The 19,639-nt window shown below is 38.4% G+C and overlaps 2 protein-coding genes and 1 non-coding gene across 4 annotated transcripts; 1 reads left to right on the plus strand and 2 right to left on the minus strand.

The window, feature by feature from the left end:
• Positions 1–1,082: 1,082 nt before the first annotated feature.
• LOC133981394 (cocaine esterase-like) lies at positions 1,083–6,621 on the minus strand. Of its 2 annotated transcripts, XM_062420047.1 has the most exons (13): positions 6,302–6,621; positions 4,441–4,633; positions 4,225–4,366; positions 3,843–3,976; positions 3,532–3,685; positions 3,330–3,434; positions 3,114–3,212; positions 2,868–3,011; positions 2,684–2,761; positions 2,456–2,603; positions 2,212–2,361; positions 2,042–2,114; positions 1,083–1,928 (listed from the first exon to the last, which is right to left on the minus strand). In XM_062420047.1, the coding sequence occupies exons 1-13, from the start codon at positions 6,384–6,386 to the stop codon at positions 1,742–1,744; spliced, it is 1,692 nt and encodes a 563-aa protein (XP_062276031.1). In that variant the 5' UTR covers positions 6,387–6,621; the 3' UTR covers positions 1,083–1,741. The 2 variants fall into 2 exon arrangements, with proteins under 2 accessions (XP_062276031.1, XP_062276032.1); XM_062420048.1 differs by lacking the exon at positions 6,302–6,621 and having other exon boundaries at positions 4,225–4,337; positions 4,441–4,558.
• A 1,345-nt stretch (positions 6,622–7,966) lies between these two features.
• Positions 7,967–15,054, minus strand: LOC133981395 (fatty acyl-CoA hydrolase precursor, medium chain-like). The gene is made up of 13 exons (XM_062420049.1): positions 14,772–15,054; positions 12,116–12,308; positions 11,889–12,030; positions 11,451–11,584; positions 11,141–11,294; positions 10,939–11,043; positions 10,723–10,821; positions 10,477–10,620; positions 10,293–10,370; positions 10,065–10,212; positions 9,821–9,970; positions 9,641–9,713; positions 7,967–9,568 (listed from the first exon to the last, which is right to left on the minus strand). Exons 1-13 carry the CDS (start codon positions 14,845–14,847, stop codon positions 9,382–9,384), a joined length of 1,683 nt encoding a protein of 560 aa, XP_062276033.1. The 5' UTR covers positions 14,848–15,054; the 3' UTR covers positions 7,967–9,381.
• Positions 15,055–19,426: 4,372 nt separating this feature from the next.
• On the plus strand, positions 19,427–19,499 carry trnar-acg (transfer RNA arginine (anticodon ACG)). Its single transcript has one exon. It is a non-coding gene; the product is annotated as a tRNA-Arg (tRNA).
• The last annotated feature ends 140 nt before the right edge of the window (positions 19,500–19,639 follow it).

Here is a 19,639-nt window from a genome sequence, read left to right on the forward strand (position 1 = left end):
ACGCTTTTCTATTAAAGACTAGTTTATTTGAATGCACCAGTAGTTCTTCATTTATAAACACATATGTTCATACTCAAACTCTCAATTTAAGTTTATTTGAAACACAATCAAGACACACATATTACACCTGAAACAGTGTGTCAGGTTAATGGTTAATGGTCTGTAAATACTGAAACATCACATCAACTAGTGTCCCGAAATACTTCTGATCAACACACAATAATTTTTCTGTACAACATAGTCTACAGCATTAACGGGTCATCAATAGTCTGTCTATTTTCATTTGCTGCCGAAACAGCTGGAGCGAGCAGCGCATGCTTGACACCGCAGTTTATAGGACGTTATAGTTCATAAGTGTGGACATTAACATCATTATGATTAAAGTTCTTGTTATAGTTATCGTTCTTACTGTGGACGGCCTTTTACATACCTGTAATCATATGCAGATCCAACCTCTCTCTGCATTTTACTGGTGAATAGGACACACCGGTGTATAAGACGCACCCCACTTTTAAATGAAAAAATATTGCGTTAAAGGTGCGTCTTACACACCGGTATTTACGGTAATTAAATACTCGTTATTCATATATAATGTAATAATGTTATCATATAAAAAACATGGAAATGTAAAAATGTAGCACCTGACCCAATTAAGTCTCTTCTAAACAGGAAACAGTGTGTGAATGAGGGCATGAAATGACCTAAGTGAAAAGTAAAACATTTCACAAATCTTTATTTTATTTTAGAATAAACTTTATACAAACAGAGTAAGTGTATTCCATAATTGAAGTTAGCCTTCAAATACACATTTACCTTCAGGCTTTAAGATTTTATAAAAGTATTCTCTCAAGATACTTTCATTGCATTTAAACTACCTCAACATACACAGTGAAAAACCTTATTTTCCAAGTTTAGAATTTTCTTTAAAATACTGTTCTCATTATCACATCCACATAACAAATGTCTGACTGACTTGTTTGAATTTAATGAATAAACATCATTGTTGGACGACAAAAATGATGTAAAACACATTTGTATTCCAATTAAATACATTTGTAAAGTATTTCAACACAAGGATGACCCAAATTTCTAATGAGCTTTAATTAGTTATAAAGGTGGAAATTACAATCACTCAGTTAAATTTAATCTAATTCCATCTTAAAACAATAGCCAGATGAACAAGAGTTTTGAGTTGCTGTAATCATTCCTCCTGCCCATATGGTTCATTTGAGGATCGCATCCTAATGCGCTGTCAATGTAAGCGATGGAAGCCAAAATCCACATTCCTCTTTACTATCCAGATAACAAAAATCACGTGGATGCTTTCCACAGTCTTTTTTGATATCTTCTTTGTATTTCCCTGGACAGCATTTCCTTGCTGAGTTGCAGTGGAAGGATTGCATCAAAAACTTTGTGCTAAAAAATGAACTGTATGATATCCACTTGATTTGACTAAAGGGCTGAAGCCTCATATTAGCTTCTATTACACTTCTAAATACATTTTAGCACAGAAGAAGTAAAGTGCTGTTGGTCCCCCCATTAAAAGCATGTTAGAAACTGATCTTCTCACGGTAAGTATAAACGGGAGGAACAGTTATGTAAATTAGGTCAAACATGTTTCAATGTTCATGTGGGCACCTGACTCTTGTTTTAACATATATTAGAATAAATGTGAACTTATTCTTTAATGTAGGAATGAAAAAAATGTTGATGGAACAGAGAAAGATGAGCGGTGAATGCTCTACAGCTCATTGTGATCCATCTTCTCTTCACGCTGTTGGATCTTCTCTGGGAGGGTCTGAGTCATGAAGACAAAGCGATCCCTCTTAAGGTGCTGACCAATTACCTGCTCCTTTATATCAATTGCCAGGTATTCTTCATCTACTCCATACTTTGGCCAGTGGACAAGGCCGTGCCCATTAGGAGACCTGAATATGCGCATGCACGCGCACGCACGCGCGCACACACACACACACACATTAGACACACGTTTGTCTTATCTCCATAGCTATTATTAATTGTGATGAGGGTTAATTCCTACCCTGCGCGAGCAAAGTTGCCCCAGTAACTCATCATGGTTCTGCTCAACTGTTCCTCCTCTTCTGGACATGCATCTAAAATAAGACAGTCAAATCAAACAGAGAAACAGAGAAAAGAGAAAACCCAGATCTTGAATGATTATTTGAAACTGGGTTTTTATATTACACTTGCCTGTTAATTTGACATGAGTGGTAGTGAAGCAAAGTCCTAATACTGTAAAGATTTCATCTAAATGGTCACTCCCAACAAAGCTCGGCCTTTTTGCTTGCAAGAATTTGGGAGGATGCTGGTACTCATACAGGTAAACAGGAGCGCCTGCATCTAAAAGACAAATAGGTGTGATGTCTTGTTTATAAAAGTGTGTGACAGTAATAGTTTTTCAATAGATTTCCATATTCTTGTATAAAAAGTTTACCTCTATGAGCATTTGCAGTCTTAATAGCTGGAATGTTGAACACCATGTCTCCAATCATCTCAGTAAAGCCATCTCTATTTTTCACACGATCTTCACCAGTTCCAATATATTCATCTAACATCAGATCTCTGACGGTTGCATCTTTGAGCTGGAAAAAGTAAGCAACACTGTCACAGACACTTGAGTATGGTGAAGTATTATTGTAATGTCAGGCAGTGAATGTCTTACATCAGGGAAGAATAAGGACAGTATGTTCACAACATGCTCCTGATCGATTCCCTCTGTCCAATTTGGAGGAGCAAAGGCCTAAGGGAAGAAGCAGAGGTAATTCAAATTTCAAATTAACGGTCTCATCTGGAAATGGGTATAGTATTAAATCACAAAACTTTAACAATTCAGCATTCACACTTACATTGGAGAAAAACCAGCCCCCTTCATCATTATTAACACCAGTCATGAACGGTACAGTAAGAAGTTCATGTTTTTGGAACAGTTCATCCACGGGTCTTGTCAGAAAGTGTCCATCAACAGTTACAGTAAATCGTAGTTTTTCTTCCTTGACAAACAAAACAGTCACATAAACGTGAACATTTCACAGAAACCTTGCAGAAAGCATTATGGGCTTCACATACATACAGTTTTACGTATAGAAACTCACCTGCACAATAGTCATAATAGTATCAATATCAAGGTTTCTCATACAATCAGCAATCTTCTGTATGCTTGCAATGCTACATCCAGATGCATTTGCCACGACCTGAGGACAGATATCAGGCATCCATCTCAACAGTTTAAAGAAATAAACAAAAATGTGTTGTAATATTCTCAACATTGTGCTCTGAAGTACGTTTCCACACAAAAAAATTAAAATAACCTGCGTTGTTGGTAGAGGATCATTTATTATGATCATATCCATTGCAGCAGTGCCACTCTCTGCAATGGCTTGGTGGAACAGGCCATCAGACAATGGTGAAAGAAGCTGTTAATTCAAGCAAGAGACATATGAATGGTTCTGTGGACAGTGGTAACTTTGCAGTAAAATAATTGCAATACTTTATCAGCAGATTGATCCTCACCAGGAGGGACACGCTCACTCCACCTGCAGACTCCCCAAATACAGTGACTGAAGTTGGGTCTCCTCCAAAGTTGTGAATGTGCTGCTGGATCCACCTCAATGCTTGTACCTGGTCCAGCAGGCCAAAGTTCCCTGACATGTGCTCATCTCCTGTGCTGGATTGACAATACAGGCATATTCTATAAGGCTATGTTTACACTAACTGCTAAACGTGAGTCGATTTTGAGTTTCGGTTGACATGTGCTGATCAGATACAGAGCATAATCATAGTATGTTTATTCTAACTGTGTTTAGAGACTTCAGCCTTTTTACCTGAGAAAGCCCAGAAGTCCCAAGCGGTACTGGATTAGAACTACAACCACGTCCTGGTAAGCAGCCAAGGCTGAGCCATCATACATTGAAGCTGACCCCCAAGTTAACCCACCACCATGGATCCAAACCATGACCTGGTCAGATAAAAGGACATTTTTACTTTATTATAATTAAGCTGATCTTGTAATAATTTCATTCAAACTACATTAAACTGATGAAATAATATTAACTGATTGGGACAATTATTGACAACTTCAGTTCACCCTTTAAAAGTATGGAAACCATCAAACCACCTTCTCAAGAAACACTATACAAACTTATCCAAAACTGAATCTCAGTAGCTGAACAGCATCACTTCAAATCTGCAGCAAAGGGTTCTTACTGGGAGTTTGGCATCATGAGCTCTAGTTGCAGGAGTGTAAATGTTGAGGTAAAGACAATCTTCTGAAACATCTGGGACAACTGCCAACATGCCACCGAGTTGATCAAGCAGATCTATGACAAAGTGCTTACTTTGAATACACCTGAAAAAAAGTAACACTTATGTGTAAAAAACAGATATAATTCCTCCAAGTACAGTATCCAAAAAGTGCCTTACATGGGCGGCTGCTGAGTGGCGTCTCTCACTCCTTCCCATCCCTCTACAGGCTGAGGTGCAGCCAGTCTCAGAGCAGGGCCTACAGGCGGCTTAGCAAATGGGACACCCAGGTAGGCATGGACTCCAATCTCTTTCCCCTTTACACTCACATACTCACCTCTCAGGCTCCCAAGCTTTGTGTGGACATCAGGTGCTGTCAGGATATTAGTACTGAGTCAGAATCATAATGTAGCAAAATAAAGTAAAAACAACATCTTACAATTAATCAAAACAATGACTGTGAAACTGATTTCATTGGGTGACACTGGGAAAAATCCTTCTTCCTCCTCTTCCACTAATGTCTAAACAGATATACATTATGGCCTGTTGGGAATATATGCAAAGGTCATTCAGATCAGAAGCTAAACACATCTGTATAAAAGTGTAAAATAATAACATTACATTTAGATTATTGTGGTGCTGATGAGAAAGACATATTTTCCTGGCCTACTCCAGTGTTTGCCATGCTATTGGTATGACAACTCACATGCATTTAACTACTGTACCAGTAGGGTAGCAACCCTTTCTTGACACCTTGGTCCTGTTGATCTCTCATTTAGGGTTAAGGTTAGGTGTTTTTAAATCACTGAACGGTCTTGCCTCATTCTACATTACTGACCTTTTCACCCCTTACTCCCTTTCTCGCATTCTCAGATGTGCTGACCAGCTCTCGGTCCCCAAAACAAGGCTTGAGACACAAGGTAGCAGGGCATTTGTTGTAAAGGCTCCACAATTGTGGAATGCACTTCCACTGGAAATTAGACAAGGTACCTCAGTGTGCTTTTATTATTGTTCTTAACATTATTTAATTCATTGTGTTTTATCTTTGTTTATTTCTTGATTGTAGTGAAATTATTTTGAAGCGTAACTAAATTGTCTATATTTGTTTGTGAAGCACTTTGTAAAGCTGTTTTTTAAAGGGGCTATATGAATACAGCTTGGTTGTTATTATTATTATTATTATTATTATTATTATTTAGAGCATCAAATAGAACAGAAACAGAAATTATCCAATTCAATACAAACTGACACAGTGTCAGTTTTATATCCTGCATCACCATGAAGCTAGCTGTCACAGTCAGTTCTCATTACCTGCTGGTGAATTTCCATTTACCCCACCTCTGCTTCACTCTGCCAGTCAGCCACACCCACCTCATCAGCCAACTATGTTCACCTGGGCACTCAGCTGCAACTCATCTGTAATCAAGCCATCTTATAAGCCTGTCCTGCTCACTCACACATTGCCAGGTTGTTCTTTGCCCCTGATGCAAGACTCTTCAGCACTCATTTTTGGCCTGATCTCCCATTGCCAACTCTGACTGCTCCTGACCTTCCCACCTTGTCTCTGCCCCGGTAAAAACCTCTGCCTTCTTCCACAAGTTCAGCCTCTACACCTTTGGGTTTCTGTCTGCCTGTCCGTGTGGCTGCCTGGTGTTCTCCTGCCTCGAGTACAAACTGTCTTTACCAATGCTCACTGTGGTGTCTTTGTGCTGCTGTTGGGTTATACCTCCACCCATTACACTAGCAAAGAAACAAATGCCTCCACCTTGCTTGGTTCTTAGGGATAAGCTTTCACAATCAGACAATATTTAAGAAGGATCCTCTTGAGCTAAGTATGATAAAATAAGAAGGGTTGAGGTAGCACTAAAGGTTAATAATGGAAGGGTTGAGGTAGCACTAAAGGTTAATAATGAACTCTATCTCAATCCTCTAACAGACACATTCAAGCAAGATATCAATAATGTGTCATTGTAACTAGCACTGAAGGCACAATACATTTTTGTTGTTGGTGTTATTGAGAAATTAGGTTTATCCTACTTACCATACAGTTCTGCAGCAACATGCATAAATAAAACAGACAACAGAAAGAAGAGAGTTTGGTGTGCCTGAAACTTCATGGCTGTCATCTCTGCAGATTGCAACACTCTGCTAGCTTTGGCAAAACAAAAATCACAAAATGCTGCCTGCTATGAAGCTCTCCCTTCGTGACTCTGATAGAGATAGTGCTCAGGTTAATATTAACTGCAGGATATTACGTGACTGCATCCAATATACAGATATACGATGGCAACCGTTGACCCCTGAGCAGACTTTCCTTCTCTTGGACAAAGATTGCTTCTCTGTCCAGGAGCCTCTCAGTATGGTTAAAGGCCACCATGTACCTGCCGTATTGGCCCAAACTATTCCACGAAGGGCCATGTGCCTGCAGATTTACATTCCAACCAAGCAGGATCACACCAGTCTTGATTCATTTAATCAGCTGATCTCAGTATTCAGACAGCTGATTGGTCAAATGGTGTGCTCTTGGTTGGTTGGAACTACAACCTGCAGCCACATGGCCCTTTGTGGAATAGTTTGGACATGCCTGGCCTAGTGTGACTGAGGGGTTGGGTGTAAGTCCAAGGCCCATAGACGTAGACATTTAAAACTCATCAAAAAAGGAAACATACAGAAGCATATAAATTAAACACATATAGCCATAGAGTCCATTTCTATTTCACAATGACACATTTTACTTGTATATCTGGTAAATTAATTCACAGGATTGTTTCTATTTTAGTTGTCCGTTAGTTGGTAAAATCCCTTGGTTTACCTGCTCTTATAAATGGGTTAGTCAAAAAAGGGATTGCAATGATCTCTTTCATGAATTACATGCACATCTCATAACCCTTTCTCACAGCGCCAAAGACTGCCATGTCATGACTGCTATTTTTCATGTACAATTAAACACAAGACGTTCTTTATTCTTACAATTTGAAAAGATTGTATGATATTATTTAAGTTCTTTGTAAAATGAGCCACAGATATTAAAACGTCATGAACGAATAGTAAAACTGTCTTTAAAACTTAAATATTAGGATTGAATTAATTTACAGGAGACATTTACATTGTGGATACAAGAAAGTAGGGGTATACATGGATTAAGATGCACTTCAAGTACACATTTATATTTAGGCTTCCACGTTGTATGACTATTCACCAAAATACCTGGGTATAATCACAATTCATGGGTTTCTCTTGCCCTTTCCTGCTTGGCTTCCACACTCACCTGCTCAACTGGTGTTACTCCCCAATTGTCTGCATCCCCTGCAAATTGCCTCATAGCTCCCCGGCCAGTCTTCTATCATCTACTCCTATTATTCATTATTTTAGCCATCCTGTTTAGACCTTCGGCCTGTTTATAACCTGCCTGCCTTGCCCCTTTGGACTTGTTGCCTGTTTGGACCGTCTTCCATTACTGACCTGTAAGCCTGTATTTTTGATTTCTTTATTGAAGCCCTTTACGTTCAACCTGTGTCTTTGGTGTCTGCATTTCAGTCCTGCTCCTGTCTGCCTGTACACACAACAGTGATATACTTAGAACTTGATAGCCAATATTCAAGGTGTTTTTAAAAGCACTAACCCTTTAATTTTGTATTCTGCCCACCGCTAACACACACACACACACACCCCTTCAATTCTGTGTTAAAACAATGCTTGTCATATGTTGAAATGTAAGAATGCATCCCGTTTATTCTAAATATGAAGAAACACATATACATTTCATCACATTCTCACAGCTCTTTAACAGGAAACATGATTTGATATTACATTTTCAATTCAGATTTTCAGATTTGTTGCTTTTGTCGAGTCATGGGTGAAACCCAAACTTTTGTACGGAACAAATTAACCTGAGGTCTGAGGCTTTGATGACAACAATAATGTAGGAAACATTGATATTTTGTATTCAAATTAAATCATTTTGGAAACTATTTCAACACAAGGGTGACACAAATTACTAATTTGTTATAAAGGTGGAAATTACAAATCACTTTTCTTAGTTCGATTAAAAAAACAATTTGTAGTTACTATGTAGTTCATTCACTTTTTACTGAGCTAAGCATTTGCATCACTGTTCAAATGCACCTCAGTATGTATGTCTGTAGGTTTTCTCTGCTTACGAACAAGGACAAGTGTGACTATCATCCATAAAGACATACTGTTCATGTGGCCATATCATTTCATTGTACTGTCTATGATTTATACCAACAAATGCATTAATTTCCTTTGCACTGGGTATCTGTGTTTTCTACTGATACACCTTGGTTTATTGTTGAGGTTATTCCATGTCTTAAAGTAAACCTACTGCATTGTTGTGAATGTGAAAAGCTGTGACTGGTATGCAAATCTACCAGCTTGTTTAAACCTGAGCACTTGTCAAGCTATCTCTGTGTAATGGCAGTTTGTATATTGGGGAGAGTGTAAAATGGTCTCTCCTGGAGTTTGCCATTAAAGGACAGGTTCACAATGTTTTAGTCCATCTTAAAACAAGTCAGATGAACAAGAGTTTTGAGTTGCTGTAGTCATTCCTCCTGCTCATATCAATCATTTGAGGATCCCATCCTAATGTGCTGTCAATGTAAGGGATGGAAGCACAGTCCTCATTCCTATACAGATTATAAAAATCATGTGGATATTTCCAGTCTTTTTTGATATCCTCTTTTTATTTCCCTGGACAGCATTTCCTTGCCGAGTTGCAGTGGATGGATTGCATCAAAAACTTTGAAATTTGTGTGAAAAACTATCTGTAATTTAGGATGATATCCACTTGATTTGACTAATTTGAAGGGCTGAAGCCTCATATTAGCTTATATTACACTTCTAAATACATTTTAGCACAGAAGTAAAGTGCTGTTTTTCCCCCATTACTTACATTAAAAGCATGTTAGAAACTGAAACTGATCTAACGGTCAGTATAAACGGGAGGAACAGTTACATAAATTTAAGTAACACTTATTTCAAGGTTCATGTGGGCACCTGACTCTTGTTTTAACATATATTAGAATAAATGTGAACTTATTTTCTCAATGTATGAATGAAAAAAAATGTTGATGGAACAGAGAAAGATGAGCGGTGAATGCTCTACAGCTCGTTGTGATCCATCTTCTCTTCATGCTGTTGGATCTTCTCTGGGAGGGTCTGAGTCATGAAGACAAAGCGATCCCTCTTCAGGTGCTGACCAATTACCTGCTCCTTTATATCAATTGCCAGGTATTCTTCATCTACTCCATACTTTGGCCAGTGGACAAGGCTGTGCCCATTAGGAGACCTACACACACACACACACACGTTTGTCTTATATCCATAGCTATTATTAATTATGATGAGGGTTAATTCCTACCCTGTGTGAGCAAAGTTGCCCCAGTAGCTCATCATGGTTCTGCTCAACTGTTCCTCCTCTTCTGGGCATGCATCTAAAATAAGACAGTCTAATCAAACATTTTTTTTTTCTCCTGGAAACACAGAGAAAACCCATATCTTGGATGATTATTTGAAATTGTGGTTTTTACATTACACTTGCCTGTTAATTTGACATGAGTGGTAGTGAAGCAGAGTCCAAACACTGTAAGGATTTCATCTGCATGGTCACTCCCAACAAAGCTCGGCCTTTTTGCTTGCAAGAATTTGGGAGAATGCTGGTACTCATACAGGTAAACAGGAGCGCCTGCATCTAAAAGACAAATAGGTGTGATGTCTTGTTTATAAAAGTGTGTGACAGTAATAGTTCTTCAATAGATTTCCATATTCTTGTATAAAAAGTTTACCTCTGTGAGCATTTGCAGTCTTAATGGCTGGAATGGTGAACAGCATGTCTCCAATCATCTCAGTAAAGCCATCTCTATTTTTCACACGATCTTCACCAGTTCCAAAATATTCATCTACCATCAGATCTCTTGCGATTGCATCTTTGGGCTGGAAAAAGTAAGCAACACTGTCACAGAAACTCGAGTATGGTGAAGTATTATTGTAATGTCAGGCAGTGATTGTCTTACATCAGGGAAGAATAAGGAGAGTATGTTCACAACATGCTCCTGATCGATTCCCTCTGTCCAATTTGGAGGAGCAAAGGCCTAAGGGAAGAAGCAGAGGTAATTCAAATTTCAAATTAACGGTCTCATCTGGAAATGGGTATAGTATTAAATCACAAAACTTTAACAATTCAGCATACACACTTACATTGGATAATAACCAGCCCCCTTCATCATTATTAACACCAGTCATGAACGGTACAGTAAGAAGTTCATGTTTTTGGAACAGTTCATCCACGGGTCTTGTCAGAAAGTGTCCATCAACAGTTACAGTAAATCGTAGTTTTACATCCTTGAGACACAAAACAGTCACATGAACGTGAACATTTCACAGAAACCTTGCAGAAGGTATTATGGGCTTCACATACATACAGTATTATATATAGAAACTCACCTGCACAATAGTCATAATAGTATCAATATTGAGGTTTCTCATACAATCAGCAATCTTCTCTGTGCTTTCGATGCTACATCCAGATGCATTTGCCACGACCTGAGGACAGATATCAGGGATTAATTTCAATGGCTTGAATAAATAAACAAAAATGTGTTGTAATATTCTCAACATTGTGCTCTGAAGTACGTTTCCACACAAAAAAATTAAAATAACCTGCGTTATTGGTAGAGGATCATTTATTATGATCATATCCATTGCAGCAGTGCCACTCTCTGCAATGGCTTGGTGGAACAGGCCATCAGACAATGGTGAGAGAAGCTGTTTATTCAAGCAAGAGACATATGAACGATTCTGTGGACAGTGGTAACTTTGCAGTGAAATAATTGCAATACTTTATCAGCAGATTGATCCTCACCATGAGGGACACGCTCACTCCACCTGCAGACTCTCCAAATACAGTGACTGAAGTTGGGTCTCCTCCAAAGTTGTGAATGTGCTGCTGGATCCACCTCAATGCTTGTACCTGGTCCAGCAGGCCAAAGTTCCCTGATATGTGCTCATCTCCTGTGCTGGATTGACAATACAGGCATATTCTATAAGGCTATGTTTACACTAACTGCTAAACGTGAGTCAATTTTGAGTTTTGGTTGACATGTGCTGATCAGATACAGAGCATAATCATAGTATGTTTATTCTAACGGTGTTTAGAAACTTAAGCTTTTTACCTGAGAAAGCCCAGAAGTCCCAAGCGGTACTGGATTAGAACTACAACCACGTCCTGGTAAGCAGCCAAGGCTGAGCCATCATACATTGAAGCTGACCCAATACCAAATCCACCACCATGGATCCAAACCATGACCTGGTCAGATGAAGAAAGACTTTGGTGCTTTTCACTTTATTATAACTGAGCTGATCTTGTAATCATTTCAATCAAACTTCATTAAACTGATGAAAAATTATAAATGGGCTTTGACAATTATTGACAACTTCAGTTGCAGCCTGATCGTAAACATAGGAATTATAATTTATATTGACATTATGGACCCTTTAAAAGTATGGAAACCATCAAACCACCTTCTCAAGAAACACTTTACAAACTTATCCAAAACTGAATCTCAGTAGCTGAACAGCATCACTTCAAATCTGCAGCAAAGGGTTCTTACTGGGAGTTTGGCATCATGAGCTCTAGTTGCAGGAGTGTAAATGTTGAGGTAAAGACAATCTTCTGAAATATCTGGGACAACTGCCAACATGCCACCGAGATGATCAAGCAGATCTATGAGAAACTGCTTATTTTGAATACACCTGAAAAAAAGTAACACTTACGTGTAAAAAACATATGATTTCTCCAAGTACAGTATCCAAAAAGTGGAGAAGATGGATGCCTTACATGGGCGGCTGTTGGGTGGCGTCTCTCACTCCTTCCCATCCCTCTACAGGCTGAGGTGCAGCCAGTCTCAGAGCAGGGCCTACAGGCGGCTTAGCAAATGGGACACCCAGGTAGGCATGGACCCCAGTCTCTCTCCCCTTTACACTCACATACTCACCTCTCAGGCTCCCAAGCTTTGTATGGACTTCAGGTGCTGTCAGGATATGAGGACAATCATAATGCAGCAAAAACAAAACACATTTATCAATACAATGGAATAATTGTAAAACAAAATTGTTCTGCAGAAACATAACTTTTAGAGCTGAGTAATAGAGGCAGGCTTAATTCCTCCAAATATGAGACCTTTACTTGTGTAGCTTACTCAGTAACAGACAGTTTATTGTCTGTGTGCACCTGACAAGTGGTGATAATTATACAGCTTTCTATTCGGATTCAGCCATGTCAATTCATATAAAATAAATTTTTCCAGTCTTGCTATGCTTTTGGTATAACTGACTAAAATACTTACTAGTGCTAAAAAACAATTTATGGATTAGGCCAAATTTGACCCATATTTATAGGAACTTTAACGTCACCAGAGAGTCAAATCAAGATAAGTGTGATCATGTGGAATTTTGAAACAGTGAAACTATAAATTAGTATGTCTGTGTATTTCTGTCATTGGGACAGTGTGGTCAGAGTTCAAGCAGGACCATGACACTGTCACGAGAACTGCCCATGTTACCACCATCAAGACATTGACTCAGCCATTCCAAAACATTAACATGCTCGAGTTTAAATGATTCTTAGGTAGAGTGACCTGTGTATTTAGGGTTGTCTTATTTCATGCCCCACTTTCTGTTTGGGCTTCAGTTCACAGAAGGATACCATAACATTTTACTGTAGAATCTCCCAGTACAACTCAGAACTCAAAGCTCCATCAATGACTGCAAGCCACCCTGGTCCAGACGCAGCAAAGCAGACCCAAACCATGATACTGCCACCACCATGTTTCACAGATTAGAGGAGGTTCTTATGTTGGCATGCAGTGTTTGCTCTTTGCCAAACAAAACAATTCTCATTCAAGCCCAAAAGTTTGATTTTGGTCTCATCCATCCACAGAACATTCTTCCAATTATCTTCTGGCTTATCCATGTGGTGTGTGCAGCACTCTTTAGAAACGGTTTTGTCGGTCAAGCAGCACTATGTTGTAGCCTACATACATTAGGGAGATAGAGTCATGAGGTACCTTGACATTGTTGTAGCATCTACACCTGCAGACAAGCCTATACAAAGTAACAAATCAAGCCCATAAATTCCCAGGCAACCAACATAGTGGTTGCCTGACATAATTGTAGTAAAGGTTAACTATTGTCTTTGATTAATTCCACTTCCTTTTTCTCACTCACTTTTTTCTTCTGTCCTTCTCACTAACTGGCTGTTTGGTTCACCCTCTGTCATCCCTAATTGTCCTGATTGAGTTCACCTGGTACACTCAGGCCTTATTTAAAGACAGGGTGGCGGGCCTGGCAAGAGGGTTGTTATCTTCTTTAGTTAACATGTTCTTTAGTTTACATTTGGTTTAATTGAAGCTTCATTTGCCTTTTTAAGACATGGGGATAATTTAATTTGTGTTAATTTAATCTTGTATCTTTTTCTTTCAGACCTTGAACCCATGTGTCTTTCTCCCCTTTCACTTACTGCCGCACCGATACAATCCTGACAATGATTTACTTTACCTGCAGACAGAGCTGAGCGGAGCTGGTATTATGGCAGAGGCGGAGAAAACGGTCCGACTGAAATGTTCTTGAGTGGGAGTGTAGCTGAGTCAATGTGTATAACATTATTTTTTATTTTTTTTATCTTGTGAACTTCGTCAAAACTTAAGTGTAATATTCCATTGTAAAGTTTACGTTTTTGTGCATTGTTTTATATTATGAGTTGAGAGTTTTTAAAGTTCCGGTTCACCTGTTGTAGTATGGGGGGAGCTTAATTAGTGAAACACACAAATAATGCATGAGTGACGTCGGTCCAAACTCCCGGCAAAACTACTACAGCTATTGTGCTGGTAAAACGTGTGTCGTAATCTGTTTCTGTTAAACTAGCACTTTAAGAGTTATGCTGGCTGAAACTGCATGTAACATAACTGTAGACCTTTTTTACTAACGTATTGAGTTTTGCCTTTGTATTTTCTCGCCAAAAACGGCTGTAAATCTAACGACGGTCCTTCTCATTGCATATTGTGACTTGCTGCTACAGGAGCACTTCACACCACAAAAAAATGACTCCCGGAAATGACTTTTTGCAGGTGGGGATGTATGAGTATGTATTGATTAAACCAAGATTAATTCCCATATTCTGGTTTTTATTGTATCAGTATGAAGCCAAGAAAAGATTATAGCCTACTTTAACTCGCACTGCGCTTGGGATTTGGGATAGGTTTCCCTCTGGGAGCTGCAATGTAGGTGAAAGGTAACTTAAGTTACTTAGGTTAAAATGCAGTAAAATACAGATAAGAGGAAGGGTAAGCTACAATAGTTACCAACAATTTTAGTCCTATATGCATTTAAACATCTAGACGATAGTTCAAAGTAGCCTAATTATGCGAGCGTCAGATTTAAATCATATAAGCAGTGCATGCAAAATGTATTGCTACACAAATATGTATCCTACTCACCATGCAGGTCTGTAGCAACACAAAGAAGTAAAACAGACGCTAGAAAAAGGAAAGTTTGCTCTGTGCGGATATTCATGGTCGGTCGACTGTGTGGTTTGCGACACAGCTTGGTATGGCAGAACAGGACAGACACAGTTCCGCCTCCTGTGAAACTTCCTTTTTTTTTTATTTTATTTTTTTTTACTTTACTCAAGATAATGCAGTTATTATTACCCGTGATTTAAGGTGTGAGTCGGCAGTTCTTACACCATAGCAGCAGGTAATCAACAAAGCACGTCCCGCCCTCGTGCTGTCCGTCCTTATTCTACTGGATCTCAAAGCGTTATGATTGGCTTAGCAGGCCGGTTATGCATCACCTTTCCAAACACAAATAAACAGAACTATTTATGTATAACAAGAGGACAAATAATCCTATTTTTGGCTCCTTGCAAAGTGATTTCCTAATCCAAAGGATAAAAAGAACTTTAAAACACTTCAAGGGGACAGTTAAGTGTTTGAATTTTTATATTACACTAGTTTTATATTTATATTCTAATGGGAAATATGAGTGTGGACATTGCAAACACATGGAAAACCTAAGCAACAAAGGCTTTGGAACAGACAGCATTTTATGTGCATGTGTGACAATCTGACATCATTTACCTGGAAAGGTTGAAAAAAATATCACAAATGAGGATTTCAAAGCATTCATGACCAAATACTTTGAACTTTTTTCTTTTTTTTCATTTCTAAGAGGGACATTTCAGTTGATTGCATACAGATGGACATGGCCTTATGTTCATTTTCTTGAGCAGCCTTGTTCCTGAAACCAAAGTTATTATTTTTAAGTTGCAAGCTGCTCTTTAATGTTCTGTATTAAATCAGATTTTTGTGTCTTTTCACCTAATTTAAGGGGCCTTGGGGATAGTATTAAATGAAAGTCAATTCATCTCTTTTGGAAAAACAAGAAACTGCACTGTGTTTTGCTACAAGAGACTCATTCTCATGGCACTGATCACTGTGCAGGTACTGCAATCCTATTGAACAATTTCCCTGGGAAAAGAATTGCTTCCACGAAAAGTATGCAAATACACTGGATCCTAAGTGTTTTGTCAATCAAGCACTCCTTTGTCATTTTGGGGATTATTATGGATACAATAATTTAAACCCAAATAAGATTTTCTGAAATGAATAATCTTGTTGAAGAACTGAATTGATACCCAACTAACAACATTGTGAGGTGACATTAATAGTGCATAATCAGTGGTTGGACTGTTCACTCACCAATTTTCATAACCATCAATATATTTCTCAGTTTTGTAGTTGTCACAATCCGATTGACCTATGGCTCATTATACATCATATATTCACAAGAATGTTCTTGGTTAAAGGAGCCAAAGTTCAAGTAGGTCTAGAATTGACTTTTTCATTTTTGACTGTATAAAACAATTTGTTGCTGGCTGCTCTATATCCGACTGCTGTTTGATTAATTTAACTTTGAAAACTGCTAATGCTTACACAAGAAATAGCGGTTATTGAACGTTTAATGCTGGTACATCCTGAGATCTACTGTCTGGAGTTAAAGATATTATCACTGAAGTTTATGTTTCTGAAGATTCCAGCCTTTTTTCTTATATCTATAGGGTATTCTTGAAATTTAAAAAAAGGAAACATGTCCATATCCTTTAATTAACAACAATCTACCCAGCTAACAGCTTACCGACTGGAGAGATAAGTGTTTGCTGCAATAAACCCACAGTTCCTGATGCTGACGAAAGGAAAGGCCTCACACTGCAAACCAAATTGGATTAAATTTAAACAAGGAAAGCAAATGGTGGTTTGCACAAAATGGATCAATGAGGGAGAGAGAAAATCTTATTTTTTACAGATTAGAGAAACCTGCCAAGAAAATAATAATATGGGAACATTGATCATCAGTGACAATGAATATTCGGACTCAACGAGAATAGCCAATAAAACTTCAGGAATTTCAGGAATGTAATCAAATGTTTTCACCAGTACCTCAATATCGTTGTAAGGTGGTCATTCCCCTTGTTTTACAATTGATAGAGGTATAAAACAAGGCTGCCCAATTTCACCATCACTCTTCTTAGTTGCAGCAGAAATACTCTCAATTGTTACCAAAAATTCACATACACAGCAATTGAGTGTATTTGAGGACCAAATAGTTGTAATTCATGTGGTGGATGACCCAATTTTTTTTTGGAAAACTGTTAAACAGGTTACAAAGGATATTAAGATGCATTTATTTTCCAAAGCATCTGGTTAACAATTGAATTTGAAATAGTATGAGTTATTAGTTATACATGACTGCCATCTTGTGGCAGCATATGGTACCTGTATTAAAATCGCAGTCAAATACAGGACAAGGGTGACGATCATGCATACATAGTGCTCATGTGGACATATTTCATTGTACACTCTATGATTTATACAAAAGATTGCATTCATTTCCTTTGCACTGGGCATCTGTGTTCTCTACTGATACACCTTGGTTTATTGTTGAGGTTATTCCATGTCTTAAAGTAAACCTACTGCATTGTTGTGAATGTGAAAAGCTGTGGCTGGTATGCAAATCTACCAGCTTGTTTAAACCTGAGCACTTGTCAAGCTATGTCTCTGTGTAATGGCAGTTTGTATATTGGAGAGACTGCAAAATTATCTATCCTGGAGTTTTGCATTAGAGGACAGGTTCACAATGTTTTAGTCCATCTTAAAACAATAGTCAGATGAACAAGAGTTTTGACTTGCTATAACTATTACTCCTGCTCACAAAGATCAATAGAGGATCCCTTCCTAATGCACTTTCAATGTGAGTGATGACAGTCAAAATCCACAGTCCTCTTTCCTGGAAAAATGTACTCAAAGGTCCACCTGAAGCTTATATGAGGCTTAAGCTATCCAGATTACTATTGAAAAGGAATGAAAAAAATGTTGATGGAACAGAGAAAGATGAAAGGTGAATGCTCTACAGCTCTTCACGCTGTTGGATCTTCTCTGGGAGGGTCTGAGTCATGAAGACAAAGCGATCCCTCTTCAGGTGCTGACCAATTACCTGCTCCTTAATATCAATTGCCAGGTATTCGCCTCAGCAGATGCCCTAAACACTATCCCAAGTTTTCTCAACTTAAAACTTTCAGTGGATTGTACTACTTATTAGTAAACTTGAAATTTTGGGTTAGCTCAACTTTTTTCTAAAATATTTGTTCACTCAACTTTGAATAAAATGATAGAACTACAATTTTGAAGTTGAGCTTTTAAGAGTGTGGTAGTGGGGATAAAATATTTGCGGCCCTCTCTAACGTCAAAGTTGCCCATCCCTGGCCTATGTGAAACCTCAACATCATTGGGTAAGAATTCATATTTGGAAACGTAATGGTCCATAAAGTCTGATTATCAATCATCATCTGGCTTCCATATTGCAGCCAACCAGTCACTTGCCAGTCAGATCTGTTAAAGGTTAGTCTCACATTTTTAAGTCTCAATTTGTCCATTAGTGACCACAACAATCACCAGAAGTTGTCCATTATTTAAGGAGTTATTTTAAAAAATGTTCCTCTGGGGGAGCATGTCCCCGGACCCCTTACCATTGCTGTGTCACTGCGCTAAGCCCTGGATGTTTACAATGTCTGGCTATGCTCCTGATAGTGGCTCATCCTTCTTCACAAAGGTCCACCCTTTTAAAAAAATGTGTCACTGGTACTGCACCAAGTTGGAGAAATCCCACTTCAAAATGCTCTCCACGACAAAGTATTACACAAGCACATACACCTTAAACACCATAAACTTTGAGCCTGTTTCTATATACATTTGATAATTTACAGAAATAACTCTCATAGCATTCGATTCAGAAAACTCTGACATACAAGTAGTTCCCTCGAACACTCTTACCCACCACCCACCCATATATATTTATGTGCTCTGATCCGAATTAAAGGCTTGACAAAATTGATGCTAAAGCCAATCATGTGAATGGACTGACTTTGTTTTCTCATTAGATTTGATTAATAAGACACCGTGAAGTGTTGTGTATTGGAAGTGTCTGTGAAACAATGCAAGAAATTTTCATCCAAGCCCAAAAATAGATGAAACAAACGCACCATACTGCCTACAGAGCTAAAAAGTTATTTTATTGTGCCCATTTCACAAACAGATAGGCCTACAGATAGATGGCTCAACTTTAATTTTGTTAGAGAGGACATAGGAAACGGCAATCTTTAGGATATATCTGATTACCCACTGGCAAAGTAAAACTTACAGGAGGACAAACATGAGGAAAAAGTATCAGGACCTTCACCCTACTTGGCGGCCGCTCATACCATAATTACACTACTTTAGGCCCAATGAAATTCAGGTGGTTGGCCTGACCACGGATTTGCAGCGGGTAGTCTACGTTACCGCAGGTCAAATCTCAGAGGAGGAATTGTGTGTTGAAAGTAAAAAAACATTTGGAAAAAAAATGACTCAAAAAACCAAAACGGACATGCTTTGCTCATCTTGGCTATGCAACTGACTAACAGAGGCAAGGGAGTTTATATTATAGTTCATAAATATGCGAATATTGTTATGTGTTTTTCCTCATCTTGGAAAAATCTTGTTGCTCACATACATATAATAATAGATAAAATACATAAGTATTACTACCAATGCATGTCGGGCTAGTGGCGCAATGGATAACGCGTCTGACTACGGATCAGAAGATTCTAGGTTCGACTCCTGGCTAGCTCGTTCGCTTTTCTTTACTCGCAGTGATACTCCTTAAAGCGATTAGAGACCGTGTTTTTCAATTAAATTGGTGTTTTATGTCGAGGTAATTCTTGGTAGTGACAGCCAATCATGTTTCCGTCTGTTACCAAAAATCTTTTGGA

Source organism: Scomber scombrus, chromosome 6 (assembly GCF_963691925.1).
Source record: "Scomber scombrus chromosome 6, fScoSco1.1, whole genome shotgun sequence".
Classification (NCBI taxonomy): Eukaryota; Metazoa; Chordata; class Actinopteri; order Scombriformes; family Scombridae; genus Scomber; species Scomber scombrus.

Excerpts from the sequence above, each read along its gene's own strand:
- LOC133981395 (XM_062420049.1), bottom strand. The coding sequence starts at position 14,847 with ATGAATATCCGCACAGAGCAAACTTTCCTTTTTCTAGCGTCTGTTTTA. Across the intron at positions 11,585-11,888 it reads CTCATGATGCCAAACTCCCA|GTCATGGTTTGGATCCATGG; the intron begins GTAAGAACCCTT and ends TCATCTGACCAG. Across the intron at positions 9,569-9,640 it reads GGCAACTTTGCTCACACAGG|GTCTCCTAATGGGCACAGCC; the intron begins GTAGGAATTAAC and ends GTGTGTGTGTAG.
- LOC133981394 (XM_062420047.1), bottom strand. The coding sequence starts at position 6,386 with ATGACAGCCATGAAGTTTCAGGCACACCAAACTCTCTTCTTTCTGTTG. Across the intron at positions 3,977-4,224 it reads CTCATGATGCCAAACTCCCA|GTCATGGTTTGGATCCATGG; the intron begins GTAAGAACCCTT and ends TTATCTGACCAG. Across the intron at positions 1,929-2,041 it reads GGCAACTTTGCTCGCGCAGG|GTCTCCTAATGGGCACGGCC; the intron begins GTAGGAATTAAC and ends GCGCATATTCAG.